At 36.1% G+C, this 17,455-nt stretch overlaps 1 protein-coding gene across 7 annotated transcripts in view; it reads right to left on the bottom strand.

The window, feature by feature from the left end:
* The window catches only part of LOC139973681 (fibrinogen-like protein 1), a 122,132-nt gene that overhangs the window by 6,957 nt on the left and 97,720 nt on the right, over positions 1-17,455 (bottom strand). For 2 of the 7 annotated variants that reach the window (XM_071980511.1, XM_071980513.1), the window contains exons 2-6: positions 6,277-6,321; positions 5,652-5,735; positions 5,336-5,446; positions 5,004-5,212; positions 4,025-4,297 (exon numbers count right to left, since the gene is read on the bottom strand). In XM_071980511.1, coding sequence (XP_071836612.1) covers positions 4,025-4,297; positions 5,004-5,212; positions 5,336-5,446; positions 5,652-5,735; positions 6,277-6,321 — 722 coding nt within the window. Of the gene's footprint in view, positions 1-4,024; positions 4,298-5,003; positions 5,213-5,335; positions 5,447-5,649; positions 5,736-6,276; positions 6,322-6,884; positions 6,983-16,662; positions 16,906-17,455 lie in introns of those variants that run through there. The other 5 variants (XM_071980509.1, XM_071980510.1, XM_071980514.1 and 2 more) reach the window with 5 other exon arrangements.

Here is a 17,455-nt window from a genome sequence, read left to right as displayed (position 1 = left end):
GCTCGTAATTTCAAAGCCAACATTTCTGCACACAACACAAAAAGGTGTGGGCCTAAGTGGCACCCTTGGCGAACCCCCTTTTAACAGGAAAAAAACCAGAGGAAACCCCGTGATTCAAAACGCAAGCCGTACAGTTTGAGTAAAAGGTCTTAACCCAACGAATAATGCTATCCCCAAAATTGAAAAGTTGAAGTTTATGGTACAAACAATTCCAATTAACACTGTCGAAGGCTTTTTTAAAGTCAACGATGAGAATGTAAACTGGCACATTTTTATCCTGTGCATACATCATTACAAGTAGCATATAAATTTTCGACAAAAAATCGCTCAACGTTTAGAATTGCATGGAAATCGGTAAACTCGGTCCCATTGTCATCAACTAGAATTTTAATTGACTTGCGCTCACTGTTTCGCTTCTCTAAATTTAGAAAGTATTGTGTATTCCGTTCACCTTGTTCAACCCATCTCGCTCTAGAGCGAATAATAATACCATCAATTTTGCGCTCGTAAATGTCGTCAAGGCTGTGCTTAGCGTTTGAAAATTGTAGTTTAGGGGACGGAGTGGGGTTGAAATTGTATTCAATTTCTAATGAAACAATACATTTTTGCAGCGTTTTTTCCTACTCCCTCACAAGACGAGACTTTTTTTTAGAATATTTCATGGACCAGGAACGAATGAGGAATTTTACATATTCCCCAAAATTTTGTGGATTAGTTGCATATAAATCCCATTCTGCCAAGGCACCAGAAACTAACTTACAAATTACTTCTACGAAATCTGCTTCTTTCAGTAGGGAAGTGTTTAATTTCCAAAAACCACCGCCTCTCTTAAAAGTCGAAGCACGCATCTTAAAAATTACCGCATTATGATCAGACTGAATGGTCGATAAAGTATAACAGTCGTTACAAAAAGCTAGCAAGTTGGCCGACACCAGAAAAAAAATCTAACCTACAACTAAGGCCATTAATAATATTTGTAAACCATGTGAAAAGGTACTTCTTTGGGTTCCGCTCCCTAAATATATCAACTAAATGAAGTCCCTGTATGCAGTCAAAGAGTATCTCTCTCGCTCTAAAATTTGTTCTTTTTGTTCCCCCTGCCTTGTCGAGATCAAGGTCCAGAACTAAGTTAAAATCACCACCCCATATAATGTTTATGCAATTAAATTTGGACGCTAGGCACCCATATATGTTGCTAAAAAAGACGGATCGTCCCTATTGGGGGCATTAACATTAACAATAATATAAATTGTGTCATTAATAGCAATATCAATAATACTGTAGCGGCCGTTGCAATCTGACAAATGCTTAACAACTGCTAGGCTAAGGGAAGGATTAAACAGTACAGCGCACCCAGCGCTTCTTACAGATCCACAAGGAAAAAAAAAGCCTTTCCACCCCATTCATTACTCCAAAAACTTGTAGATGCGTCAATGCAATATGTTTCTTGAATTAAAGAAATAGAGAACTTTTGGTTATGTAGCCAAGTAAACACCTTACGTCTATTTTTTGAGTCATTTAAACCACGAGCATTAAAGGTACAAACAGAGATGATGTCATGCATTTTAAGGACTAAAGAAAAAAATAAACACAAAACACAAAAAAACTAGAGCAAAACACACAGACAAACTATCAAAGACAAAAACAGCAACAACAACAAGACAACACAAAAGAGAGCACTCGAGAAAGAAGGAATGAGGACTAACCTTGACTTAACAATCGAACATTCCATATAAAGGAAAAAGGATCAATTTAGAAAACTCGTCAGAAAAATACAATTAAATATGGTCCAGATGTTAGTTTAATGAGTTACAGAACATCTGTAAAGTTCACTAGTGGATTCCACGACGTTTTTTTTTATTCAAAAAGGGTACGGTTTCCCTCGAGCTTCCCGCCACTTCCCCGCCACGAATCGTAGTTTTGTTCCAGTTGAAAACAGTTCTTTCACCTTAGCCGATCGGGCTTTTTTCTCCTCTAGATCCAGCCTCGTAAGGTCGTCTACAATAAAAAGTGTTGATCCTTCAGGTGAGTTCTCCACGACTTCATTATAATAATCTTATCCTGAAAGGACAGACATCTCGCTAATATATGAGGCGGTTTATCTCCGACACCTCGTCCATCCCGATGGCATCTCTCAATACGTATCTCGTGACCATTTGGAAACTTTGAAAGGACCTTTTCTTGTAAAATAGTCGAACAATTCTCGTTTTCAATTCTTTTGATTCCCATGACTCTGAAGTTGTTCCTTCTAGAATGCCGCTCAAGTTTGTTGATACATTCGGCATTTTCTTTGATGGTGACGTTGGCCTTCTCTAAAGCTTTAGAAATTCCCGAAAGGCGATTTGTATAATCTTCGTCTCTTTTCTCTAACTCCTCCACTCGTTCAGATAAGGATTCGATAGCTTTATCCAGGTTGCTTTCCAACATACCAATGCTTTTTACGAAATCGTTAAGTAATGACAACTTAAATGTTTCCAAATTCCTCTTTCCAGCTGGGGGTCGTCTCTGATTCAGAGCTCGATCCACGTTGTCTACTGCGTTGACTAAGCATGGTAGGCTTTTTAATAGCCATGCCGCTTACTGTAGGCCTAGTTGTAGTTACCTTTGGCTTATTTTTGCTTCCTTTGGGCCTATCTCTCACCATAACAGCACGAATTCACGAAGAAAAAAGTTAGAATATAATTGATATTCCGGGTTGGTGGTAACAAAACACTTGCTCAATGCAGGAGCAGTGGAGAATAAGCGTTAAAATTGAGAGCCCTTACAGAACGTTTTTGACAGTTATAAGGCCATCCTCGTTCCAATAATAATATTATACATAATATTATATATAATAATATTATTATAGCTGTAATTTCAAGGGAAATGATATTTTTAAGAAGGTTAAACACGAGTTTCTTCGCAACTGCTGTTGTGCTTGGAGCGATCTCACCTTTGAAACCCCGGTGGCGAATTACGGTAATCAGATTATCTGGAACAACAGTTTTATCAAGATTAATAATGAAGTAGTTTGGTACAGGAAGTGTTTTAATTCATTTTATGTCCGGGATTTGTATGACATGTCTAGCAGGCCTCTGTCGTATACTGCTTTTATTGCTAAATTTAATTGTTCAAGCTTCCCCTTTACAAAGCTGAATGGGATTATACATTCTATCCCACGTACGTGGGTACCATCCAGATATTCATTGCAGCTGCCGAAGCAACCATGTAGTCAGCAGGTTATGTTAGCACAATTATATGGTACAACTAAGATTTGTCAATATGCTTATAATAAATTGAACAGCCGTTGTATTGAGCAACCACGTTGTTGTTTAAAATTGGACACTTTAAACTGGAGTGAGATTTTTGTTTCTTGTAGCAAGATTAGAGATACTAAATTAAGAAGCTTTCAGTACAAGTTTATCCATCGTATCATTGCTACAAATAGTTTTCTTAGTAAAATTAACATCATTGACGACCCAAGTTGCAGTTTTTGTGGCGAGTCTACTGAAACGTTAGACCACCTTTACTGGCGCTGTAGCGCAGTTGGAGATATTTGAAACAAAATATATCTTGAAATCTTGAATTCAAAAGTTAAAGTTGAGTACAAACACGTGTGTTTTGATAATGATTATGAAAACAAAATGAAATGGTATAGCCTGACAATGTTTTATGCCAAATATTATATTTACTTTTGAAGAATTAACAAAAGCGTTCCAAGTTATGATATTTTCAAGCATAAGCTTTCATTTTTCTTGGGTGTTGAAATGTATATACTTATCAATAAAAAAAGCACAAAGAAATTAAACTGCTAAGAGATTCTTTGCATTATTAATGTCCTTTTTGGTGTCATGAAACGAACTCTTTCTTTCTTTTCAACTAAATTTGTTGTGCAGAAGAGATGAATGCAAATAAAATAATGGAAAAAAAAATAAAAAAAATAATAATACTATTTTTTCCCTTTTTTTCAGGAGGAAAAAAAAAAATACCTAGATCTGATAATTTACTAATGTCACATGAATCTAAATATGTGTGTCCGACTTACCGTCCAGCCTCCTCCGTTGGACATATCGCAGTAAACTTCAAACGGGGGGCCAGACCAATTAGGAGGATTTACTTCGTACACACCGCTGGTATTTTCACCGTCAGTAAATTTTTGCGAACAATCAGAATATTGGTTTTCCTGACAATGAGGTATACCGCTTCTATATTCACAATCTGCGTTAGGATCACAACCTTCGGAGACGTTACACGTGAGGTAATCGTTTTTGCAAAGACATATTTTATCACACCTTGGAGAGGTGTAAATTTCTCCTTCCTGAAAAATTAAGAAAAATATTGTACTTTTTGGTGACACACAGGCGCTAACAGTTACTTTATAGTAAAATAAGGGTAAAGTAGTAACAGTAAGAGTGTAATAATGATCGTAAAGAACTATTCATTTTAATGATGCATCCACGTTTGAAGTAAAAATAAAAGGTTACAAATAAAACCAAAATCATACAATCTTTCTCGGACGCTTAAAGAATACAAACAATGAATGAATAAAGACAAAACTACGAGATAACTAGACCAATCAGAACTCTGTATGATTTTATCTTTTGTCCAGTTCAGCTCTCATGAAATATCAATAAAAGTATAACCATGGTTCTGATTCCTGTAGTCAATTTGTTAAACACTATCTACTATACCCTATACCCTATACTTGGAGTGTTAGCTCATTGGGTCCCCGGTTCGAGCCACGCCCAGATTAATGTATGTCGTCCAGTTACAGAGTTGTTGACAATTGACAATCATAATCATGGACGTTAAATATGAATCTATGAGACTGATTTCGGTCAGCTTGCGGCTTTGATAAGCCAATGATGGCATCTTCGCGAGTTCCTGCGTGCAGGAGGATCTAATAGACATACATACCTATATACATACCCTTGATTGCCATTGACTTAAGGTTGTAGTCAACAGGAACAATTTGTTTTATACGATACAAACGATCAAAATAACAAAGATGAGCATTTTCTCACCGGTACTACTGTTTCGTTCCCTGTTTGTTCATGCCTCATATAACATCCACAGTCTTGTAGTGGAACGCAATCATCATTTAGCATCAAGTAACCAGCAGGACACACACATGTTGTAATATCAGTACATGTCCTACTGCAAGACGGATTAGCACAAGAACCCTCACATTTACAGGTACTTAGTACTTGATTAGGTGGGCACGAATCGATGTCTGAAAGAAACAAGAATTGTCAAATCACCAGTTTGATCATGAAATCACGTAATCCTGTGACAATGTAAGGCGTATGCTGTTTATCGATGTAATATCAGTTGAAATAAAAAACAAAATTAATACCTGGTGTAATGGTAAGGTCAGAGGTCGAATCGCTTTCCTCAGTAGGTGACGTAAGGTCAGAGATCGTTTCGCTTTCCTCAGTAGGTGACGTTGTCTCATCTCTCCTTAAACCTATAACATAATCACAACAACGTTACTTAAATAGAAGTCATTTATTGATAATTAACTTTGAGATCTAGGCAGTCAATATCCCGAAGCTACATAGCAGGTTATTAAGCAATGTTTTAATTATAATTGATAAGCGAGATTAGTGTTTTTCTTCATTTGCGAAACAAAATTATGTCTGCTGAAATTTGGAGTACTTTATAATTACTACCTGGTATTTCCTCAGTAGATGACGTAAGGTCAGAGATCGTTTCGCTTTCCTCAGTAGGTGACGTTGTCACATCTCGCCTTAAACCTATAACAAAAACACAACAACGTTAATTAAATAGAAGTCATTTATTGATAATTAACTTTGAGATCTAGGCAGTTAATACCCTGAGCTACTTAGCAGGTTATTAAGCTATTTTTCAATTGGAATTGATGAAGCGAAATTAGTGTTTTTCTTCATTTGCGAAACAAAATTATGTCTGGTTGGAGTACTTCAATAACATGCTGTAGATTTGGGGATTTTATTTGTCTCTCGACCGTCAAATGGTACAGCAAATACATTCTATTTAGCACAATTAAACATAAAAAACACAAGTTTTAAATATTTAATATATAATTTCGTCAAAATGAGAACTCGAAATGGCAGAAAAACATACATATGTATGATTAAAAAAAAATCTTAGGTTTGAAATCAAGACATTGATCATAACATATTTTAGTCTTTTGTAACATTAATCGCTGGTCCCTTGCAGTTGCAAATACTAATATGGATTCAATAGATTAGTACAATTGAGTGCATTAGTGCAAGGACAAAACACCAATGCAATACATTACAGGATAAAATATACCTTCTGGCAAAGTGTTTGGAAATTGGGCTTCAAAGTCACATAAATCTGTAGTAGAAAATATAAGAAAATCCATTTGATACCTTTGTTAACTTTAAAATGTTTGCTTGTGAAGTTAATTTTAGTCTATGTTTTGATGATAAAGAGATATAACTCATAGAAAGAAAAGAAAAAAAAAACAATACAAATAAGAAGATGATATAACTGAAATAGTCAGTGTCAATACAAAGCTGTTTTTTTATTTAATCAAGTTTTACATATGAAGCAAATAATACGGGAGAATCATCTTTTGTAATGATCTTTATTTCTTTGTCTTTAAAGTGTCTTAGGTTCATGAAATGAATCAACAACTGAATTAATTTCCGTGTCTTATTTTACTCCTCGAACCAGCTTTTCGTATATATTACATAGAAACACCTTCCCTTAATAATGTTTGGGAAGACAATTGTTAGAAAACGTTAGCGAGCTTCATTCATGATCCCGCATTATGATCAGCACATTTACATATACAATATTGTTTGCTTAAGAACGCAAACATTGAATAACGAATATGGCTACATTTTCTGCACATTTTATTAAAAATTAAAACAATATATTTTAAAGTGACATACTACCCGCTGATGAGATGTCGACTGAAACAATCACCACGAAGATGAAAAACATGACCAGTTTTACTGCATCCATACTTGGATAATCAATCAGCACACACTGCAGCATATGATTAAATGACAGTAAAAAAGTGCAGAAGCAATAACGATGGTGATATTTATTGATTGCAATGTCAAGTGTGTCAAGCGCATGCGTCAACTTTATCAATAAAATACTGTGACGAAAGAAATTTGGTGAAAACATGACATTAACACTATACTTGACAGACGACACTATGGCGGTATAGGTTAAGTTCTGTTTGTTACATCACTAAATATATACTTTTGTCTTTTAAAGGTCCTCTCTTCGTTTAACTCAACACCCTCAATGATATTTTTGACATTAACAGTCATCAAATTGTTACCTTTAAATTAATTAAGTTCCATTTTTGTAACGGGGCTCTGCCTACGTCGTTTTTGAAGCTATTTCCTGTTCAATCGGTAGCCTGTGCACAACTAAAACATTACATTCAACGATTCTTTCAGCATTCCTGTAAATCGTTTGTATTCTATTCAGCATTATATCTGTTTCAAGATCTGGAACCTCTAAGATCTGGAACTCTAAGATATGGAACCTCTAAGATCTGGAACTCTTTGACTGGACCCTTCCCAAGTCTGCGTTTACCATTGCTAACATTAAAACTTGTCACAAAACTGGTTTGTTACCTAAGTAGCATTCCTATCGTTTGTTGTCGAAATCTCCCGCCTTGTTTTTCTAGTTAACCGTAGCCTGGTTCCGTGTGGATATATATAGTGCGGGGTGTGGGGTGGGGGTGAAAGGGGGGAGGGGCTTTGCTTTCTCTGTTTGTCAATTCTTAAGTGTGACACAGTAAGAACAGGCGAGATATTGTGATGGTATAGTTTTATGATAAGTTTGTTAGACCTATGTACATCAAATATCTGCTTATTTGTTAGTTGTTCATTCGTATTTATATTATAAATCTTGGAAATGATGAGATCAATATTATAATGATATAACTTGGGAAAACATAATTATATGGTAGCAGATTCGCAGTGAGTCCATGTAATTACTCGTATTGTGAAATTATTATTGCTTTCCGCAGTCCTTCCCCCCTCTCCCAGCCCCCTCGTGGAATTGTAATCATAGTCAGGCATTCGAATATATATATAAACACACTTGGAGGCTTGCGTAACTGTACTCGAGCATATGGCGTTGTACTACAGTAGCATACCAATGATAAAGGCTAATTAGGCATGAACTGGTACTGCGGCTGTTGTACAGGCTTTTCACATCTGATTGGTAAACATGATTCTGATCAATAGCGTATTATGTTGATGCTCATTTTAGACACGAATAAACAAATGAATGCAAGTCATAATGAGACGTACACTGAGACCTTTCTAAATTCATTTCCTTCTTCTATGCTCTGTTTCTTTTTGGAGTTTTATCGATCCTCAAAATATAGTTTGCTGTTCATGAATTCTGATGACTTGTTTTTCTGAAAATCCTGACAAAAGGAGGATAGAAGAAAGGGTTTCTTTCACAATTGTCCTTAAAGTATTCGATGTGTGCGATATACTTTCGAAAATTAATATAATCTCAAGGTTATCACAATCAATTCAAAAACCATGTATATGAAAAATATCACTTGCCTATTGAAAGATCGTAGTCTTATTATTATTTTGTTACTTATTATTTCTTCACTAAAATCGATCTACTTCCTGCAAGTATAACTTAAATGTAATATAAAGTGGAAAATATTGACCGGACTTACACTTTTATTCCCATTTAGCCGTTCCGTATCGCATGGCATACCTAGTTATATTACATTGCACATTACATATATTGTTATAAGCCCTGGATTTTAATAATTGTGTCCCTTCTGCAAGTGTGCGTGTAAACGTTGTGTGGGGTAATAAGTTCAAGACAGTGTTATTCGTTGCTTTTCTTCCTTTATTTTTCAGACTCCACATAACGCCACTGCTTTCTTTCACAATTAAATAACATCAATTCTCCATTAACAACCTCTGCTACCTTGCAACACTATGCCCGCTATCCTCACACACTCCCTCCGCTTCTCTCCTTTTCTCGTCTCTCCCTAATACCTTGGCTCCTCACCTCACAAAAGCCACAGTCCAACTGCCCTAAACCCCTCTCCTCATCTCTAGCTCTATCCTTTAATCCTATAAGCAAGTCTTTCATGTCTAAGTAATCCCAGCTTTGTAATCCCCTTAAGCTATCCCTAGGACATAAGCAGCTTTCATCTCCTTACTTGCAGACTTCACAACAATCCTTAATGAAGGTTAGAAGCCTTGCAGTTATAACATGGGCCCGTCGAGACTATATTTATATTTTGTACCCGACCTACATGCCCGAATTTGGTACTCACATGCTCTCTCTGCTCCTGTTAAGGACAGGATTTCTTGTGAAATTCCATTTTCGCTGGTATTGGGAGAGTATTTTATCTCTTTTTGTTTTAAAGTGTTTTTATTTACTTTTCGGTAACTTGTTACGTGGTCTCGGATGGGCGCACAGGCTGCATTGTTTTACGCCCACGTGGACGCAACTACCATTTTTTGTAAGATCTTTAAATCATACTTTATCATTACTGTTAGTTTTTAAACTGGTCAATGTTTCTTTGCAGGGTATACCCTTCATTTTACACATCATATCTAACGAACATTGCATGTGTGGTGACCTAAACTATCCCTGCCTTCTATTCCCAGTCCTATGTCTTTTTCTTTATTCTTTCCTAGGGAAATAAAAATATACTGCATCCTCTGTTTCTGAGCTCCAAGTTAAGGAGTCCCATGACATGATAAAAGTTATCCATGTCAGGGGTCCTCAACAATTAGTTTCATTACAAATGCATTTATGGATTAAGCTCACTCCCTTGATAATAATAATATTCCTTTAAATTGATTTTATATCCTTACTCAACAGGTAGGCACAGATATGGAAGCTACATCACTGGAAAGGAATGCTCAGTATTGATTTGCACATGATTTGCACATTACGTGAACAAGATTTGACTGTTCAGATCCTGTGTGGCCATTTTCTCAAGAACTCTGTTGTCATTAGAAGTGTAGTAATTAATGCTATGATAGTTGCATGCATATCGCATACTACTATGTACTGTACGTATTTGTTTGTTTTGTGCATGGTATCTCTCTTTTTATATGAACAGTAACATCAATAATCGATAGGAGCCATCGTATTGGAAAACCCAACGGAAAAGGATCAAGATCAATCATAATGAAATTCACCAACTATAACATAAAGTCACGTGTGCTAAGAGCAAGACGCAAATTGAAATCATCGGGCATCGGCATCCAGGAGGACCTGACTGCCAGAAACAAGGCACTCTTAAAGAAGGTCAAAGATCATATCCGTGTCTCATCCGCCTGGACCATAGATGGACGGATTTTTGCCCTAACAAAATCTGCAGATGAAGTTGAACTGAAGAAACGAATAAATGGATTGAATGACTTGAATAATTTGTAGTTCAAGAAGTAATTTGTATTTTCTTTATTTTGAGGACACTAGGACCTAATGAATCCAATTAACACTTTGGACTTGAACATTTCCAATGATATTTCTACAACTTTGGGAAATCCTATATTCTTCTTAACCATATTTTTTCTGAGTGTGCTTTAATCTCCAATGAAGATGATGATCAAGTTGATAATTATTCGTCTAAGTTTGATTCCTCTTTATATTCTGATGTTAGTGATTTACATAATCTACAAAATTGTGCCTAAGATCTTTTTTATTATTCACCTTAATGCCCGTAGCTTAATGCGTAATTATGATACTATTCGCGATTTCTTAGCATCTTCATCATGTAAATTTACAGTTATAGCTATAACAGAAACCTGGTTGCATTCCGATACTAATCTTGATTTAATTCAAATACCAGATTATACTTTTACGTATAGGGACAGGGATACTAAACGGGGTGGTGGTGTTGGTTTTTATGTCAATAGTTCAGTATCATTTACTGTTAGAAATGATTTGATGTCCAACCCTTTATTATTTGAATCTTTATTTATTGATGTAAAATTTGACAACAAATCTCTTTCTGTAGGAGTTATTTATAAGCCCTCCAGACATTCCAATATCCAATTTTAATGATGAACTGTCAAGCCTAATAATTAATTTAAGTGTTGTCAGTAAGACTTGCTATATCTGTGGTGATTTTAATATTGACTTGTTAAAAAGTGATCATGATTCTAATGTATCCAATTTCTTAGATTTAATGTATTTCCTTTCTTATTTTCCACTTATTTCAAAACCAACTAGAATTACTTCACAATCAGCCTCACTCATTGACAACATCTTTTGTAATGATACTTCTGTTAACTTATGCTCGGGGATTCTATTATCAGACATAAGTGACCACTTGCCTGTTTATTGTTGTAGGGATTTTAAGGCTCACTCATTACCATGCTCCAATAACTTTTATTACCATAAGAGGACCAGTAAAGATTCTTTACGTAATATCAATTTAGAACTTTCTTCTTTTGATTGGAACCTATTATACAATCTCCGAGATGTTGATACTGCATATAACGTTTTTGTTGATAATGTTAACAATATAATTTCTAAGCACTGTGTAGTTTATGTAGCAATTTAAAAGAAAATCCAATACTATTCGCTCACCTTGGATAACATCAAGTATTTTAACTTCAATTTCAAAAAAGAATAAATTATATAAAAAGTACCTTCTTAATCCTTCCAGTACCAATAAAAGTAAATGTACTCTTTATAAAAATAAACTGACAAAAATTATCAGATTAGCCAAGTATTATGAAAATTGTTTCAAAGACAATAAAAATAATTTAAAGAAAACATGGATATGATTAATAAAATTCTTGGTCGTACTTCAATCAATACTCCAATTGATACAATTAAAGATAATGATTTGTTAATTACAAATAAATTTGACATGGCCGAGAAATTTAATGACTTTTGCTAAAATAGGTAACAACCTTGCAAGTTCTATTCCCACTTGTCACTCAAAATTAACAGATTTTCTTACTGATAGTACCCTATCATCTCTATTTCTCTCACCAACCAAATCCTCTGAAATAATCAATTTAATAATGCTATTGAAAAAAGGCTTTTGTGGTCTTGATAATATTTCTGTTCAGTTTCTCCAAGAAAATCGTTTTATTATATAGCTGCCCCTCTTACATATATTTTTAATTTATCAATATCTACAGGTGTTGTTCCAACTCGTACTAAAGAAGCTAAAGTTACTCCAATTTTCAAAAGTGGTGATAAGCTATATATTAACAATTACAGGCCCATCTCAGTTCTTTCATCTTTATCTAAACTTTTAGAACGTATAATATATTACCGTACTGTACAATGTTTAGACAAGAACAACGTTATTACTGATAGACAATTTGGATTTGTAGGGGGCGTTCTACAGCTATGGCAGCTTTGGATGTATCACACTATATCATTAATGGCTTTAACAATAAGGAATATTCTTTGGGTGTATTTTTAGATTTATCTAAAGCCTTTGATACTGTCAATCATGGAATTCTCTTCAACAAATTGTATCATTATGGCATAAGAGGGGTTGCATTTAATTGGTTTGTTAATTATCTATCTGGCAGAAGCCAGTGTGTACATATTGATAATCATTATTCTAATTTCAGTAAAATTACATGTGTAGTACCACAAGGGTCAATTTTAGGTCCACTCCTTTTCTCCTTGTATATAAATGATATTATAAATAGAAGCAAGTTCCACCACTTTGTGATGAACTTAATACTGTTTAATATCTGAAGCCAAATACTAGACTGTCTAACATGTTTTACCTGTAAGATATCTACAATTCTTAATCAACTGATATTGTTTCCAAATAAGTCAGTTCACTGACGTTGAAAGTATCATTTGTCTACAATCAATTTTTTACTTTCCCCGAACATATGCTGAAATCATCAAATGATTTGTTTAACATTGATCAGAATAATTTATTGTGATTTCTGGTGTTTGTGTTGAGAATAAGACTGAAATAAAGAATAATTCAGAAGCCATTATGCACCTTCCAGTATATTTCCCAAATTCCCTGTATATCTTTGAATGTTGTATTTAATGGTAAATGCATCAACAGTGAAGAATTCCAGCACAAGACCAACATGGAGGATCAATAGAAAAGCATGTTTAATCCAGAATTTGCAGTTTATAAGATTGACAGTATAGCTATATTGTGTAATAATTCAGTCTAATACACCGACTGTTCAGTCTAATAGACTGGAAAGTGTTCAATCTAGTTTATACTGCATGGTGTTACAATGATTCATTCTAAACTGCTGAATTTTCAGTCTAACATGGTTTGATTTTCAGTCTATTAGACTGCAGAGTATTTAGACTGACATTAAGTCTTTACATTTCAGACTGGAATTCATTCTAAGTAGTCTGATCCCTTATCCCATCTATCATTAGACTGAAATTTCAGTCGTTCATTTTAAGAGAGCAGGCTCAGTGAGACTGGTCTTTTTCCCAGATTATGTTGCTTTTGACATGCAGAGCAGGTTATAAGACAGGTTTGTCACGTGCAAGACATCATCGTGTAGTTTTAATGTCCTTCATTTGCCGTTTGACAAGTTCACTTCCAGCGCAACAATTCCGTGCCCTACCGCTTGCAGTCAAGGACGTAGCTAAGGCCTGATGATTGGGGGGGGGGGGGGGGTGTGTGTTGGCTGAAATTCCAACTGGATGGGTATTGAAGCCAGAAAATTCCGACTGCTGCCTTGTACCCCCCCCCCCCCCCCCTGCGCTATCACCCCATCTTTTGCGACTGCACTTTTGTTCCGAACTTTTATCAATACATTTGTACCACTGGCCCTCACTTCACAAACTTATTAATCACTCTGGTTAAGCAAGTAAGCAACTGCGTATAAGTTATCTGCTTGAAGGCTACATAGACTACTAACTACAAAAGCTATGTTAATGTAACAAAGGGGATTTTTTTCTTCAACAAATTATATTCGACGACATAGTGATTTACCCAAAAATACAGTGCTTTATTCCTAGCGCGCTTAATATTATTTTCTTTTTAAGGGAGGGGGGGGGGGGGCGGGGCTATTTATCACTTATATGAAATGTTCAATGTTCAATTGTTCACTTCATTCCAACTGAGCATTTGGAATGAAGTTAACAATTAAACATTTTGCAGAAAAATGTTGAGTTGACGAGAAACGATAAGTTGTCAATTAAACATTTTTGCAGAAAATTGTTCAATTGCTCAGTTGGAATGAAGTGAACAATTGAACATTTTGCAAAATGTTGAATTGTAAAGATACAATAAGTTGTCAATAAAACATTTTGCAGAAAATTTTCAATTGCTCAGATGGAATGATGTGAACAATTGAACATTTTGCAGCAAAATGTCCAATTGACGAGATATGATAAGTTGTCAATTAGACATTTTGCAGAAAATTGTTCAATTGCTCAGTTAAAGCAACTGAGCAATCCAACATTTTTCTGATTTTTGATAAGATTTTATCTTGCTATCTAAACAATTTACAGAAAAATGTCAACTTATGGGGCAAAGTTTTTCTTATGTTGATGGCACTTCCGTAGATTAGCATTGAGTATTAGAGACAATATATATCCTGAATTTACTTGAAGCTAGCGAACAGGGTCAACCGCCCAATAGCAAAATTAGTACATAAATAAACCGAATTGAAGCTGACGAACGTTGTACAGTAGTTCAATTAGGCATTTTTGTAGAGTATTCAAAATCATATGAAGTTTTTTACGGTGGAGTATAAGGATCGCGAGATACAATTTCTCAAAGTGGCAAGGAAAACGTGCTAAATATGACTGATTAAAGGTTAATTTTGACCGAATTTGTTTCAATTTTTAGGTCATCCACAATCACAGGAATATATGAATAGGCCTAGGTAAATTAGAGTGCGACAGACGGAAATTCCGACTGTCGCATTCAGATTTTCCAACTATCGCCAGTTTTACCAAGTTTGGGGGTGAGACCCCCACACCCCCCTCCAGCGACGTCCCTGCTTGCAGTGCGTGTCCATCTCCAAATGTAACTTCTATCGGATGTTTCAGGCTATCAAGTTCAACAAACAGCCCACATCGTTACACATGTGACAGGTTGCTCCTGAATCCACGATCCAACCAGGGGCGGAATTTGAGTTGTAAAAGTGGGGGGGGGGGGAGGCGGGGCAAATCTGCCAGTAAGACTATTTAAGCGGAGCGCCACCATTTGTTGGCGCGGAGCGTACAAGAAATTTGTTGGCTTTACAAACCCTCCAGATGGCATGGAATGGCACTTCCCGAGTGCTCTAAACTGCATGTACCCATCCTTGAAATATGGATCTCATATCTGCAATTGTATAGTTAATTATCGTTAAAAATTTGGAGAGGATTGATAGTAGAACATAAGGTCAGATGGTGATGTACAACTTTTGTTATACGTCACTATCTAAGCGGAGCGCCATCATCGGTTGGCAAGGAGCGTCGAAATTTTCGATGAAATGTACCCTTAGATCGGTAAAGTTAACACCCATATAGGCTCTAAATTGCATCTAAACAATTAATGAACGTGTGAAAATTTAGGAAGGACGGATAGAAGAACTTATATGGTAATGTACAACTGAAGCCTATACGTCACTATTTAGGCGGTGCACCACCATCAGTTGGCGCGGCGCGTCGAAATTTAAGCAAAAAGAAATCATAGATCAGCAAAAATGACACCTCTGGTAACAATCAATCGCATCTAGACAGTTCTTTCCCCCTAAAATTATTAGTACATTGTGCATTGGACCGATCAAGAATATGTTCAGCACCCACTTCGAAATTCTCCCCGCGGTCCCCACTTCTTGAAGCACTTGGCAAATATTGGGGGCTGAACATACCTTTACCCCCCACTTTTTTCATGGGGGATAAGCCCCTCAAGTCCACCGGTTCCGTCGCCACTGAAGTCGAGGCGAGGTGACTTTTAGGTGCAACATGGAGCAATATTTACGGGTCATTTCATACTACTGGCTGAGATTTGAAAAATGAAATTATTACCTGGCAGTACCAGCATTATGTTTGAACTATTGCCAGATTATCAGGCAACATAGAAATGCATAATAAATACTTGAATGTTACTTACTGTTAATGAAGGCCTAGACGATGGGGGGGGGGGGGAGGTGTGTCATGTGTCAGTGTATTGAATTTAATTATTGATATACCCAATATGCAAATCTGGCTTTCGTAAATCGTTTCTCTGGATTTAGTTATTCAACGCATTCAGTAGAGCAGCAACGTTGAAACTCCATTCCTGAAACCAGCACTGTAGCATCACATGCCGCGGATTCATCACATGCAGAATTGAATCGCTAGTGTGTTAGCTCCAGGATTCGTAACCTGTGCTGCGAACCATGTGCTAGCTCCAGCTCCAGTTATTCTGCATGCTACATGTTACGATGTTAAACACAAATTCGACTTAGATTCGAAACAAATAGGCCTATTTGATAGAGCTGTTGTGGGGGAATAATTTCGATTAGGGTTGTGCACATTTGTCTGCAAAAACGACAAAAAAAGTGAACTAAGGTTTGGGAAAAAGTGGGGGGGGGGCAAATGCCCCCTCTTGCCCCCCGTAATCCCGCCCATGGATCCAACTGTATAATGGATCACCGGCAATAGCTGACACCACGTGCCGTTCTACCAACCAAACACTCTCCTTGTCTAGGTTACCACTGTCTCTTCGTTTAGCCTTTACATTTTAAGCCCCCTGCCTGACATGTTGCTTACCGATCTGGCCTCTGGAGTCATATATCTGCTCAACTTGAGCGGGTTCTGTACAATTTTGTTGGATGTGACCACATCCTTTTCTCTTTGTTCGCTGTTGCATTACCATATCTTCATGTAACAATCTGTCCGTTACAATATCCACTTGTGGAACACGGTTTGCTTCAAGTGCAGTTAAAAACATATTATAAAGAATCTGGTAGATTGACTCGCGGGTGAACAACACGATCGTTTTGGTTGATTGCATGGCCAATAACTGGGTGCCCGTCGAAAATTTCTACTATATCCTTAAAATGCTTTTGTACAGAGTCACCGTGTTTGAAATGTAGTGCCATAGAGTTACGCCTCGATCCTAATTTATTGGCCCATATTTTATTTTGAAATTGATCTGCCAACTACGGAGCTTTTAAAGTCCCAACTAGATATTAATATATTTGAGGTGAATTATCTTCTGTACCGTAATATGTGCTTTCAGATATTGAATAATTGAGATGCGAGATATTAATATCTCAATATCTATACGTTGAGATGTTGAAATCAAGATCTTAATATCCTAATATTTTACACTAAGATATTGAATATTTAGATACGATATCTTCATATATAAAAACCTGAATATTGAGATATTGCGATACGAGATCTCAATATTTTAATATCTGTACATTAAGATTTTGAGATACTGAGATCTTTTGTATCTCTACATGAAGATTCCTGTGTACATTCACAGGATGTAGCGAACGAAAGTAGTCAATTTCATCTCATCTTTGTAGATTTTGTCACTTCTTCGTCGTAAAAA

Source organism: Apostichopus japonicus, chromosome 9 (genome assembly GCF_037975245.1).
Source record: "Apostichopus japonicus isolate 1M-3 chromosome 9, ASM3797524v1, whole genome shotgun sequence".
NCBI lineage: Eukaryota > Metazoa > Echinodermata > Holothuroidea > Aspidochirotida > Stichopodidae > Apostichopus > Apostichopus japonicus.
The sequence above is the reverse complement of the archived record's forward strand: the minus strand, read 5'-3'. Positions and strand labels throughout refer to the sequence as shown.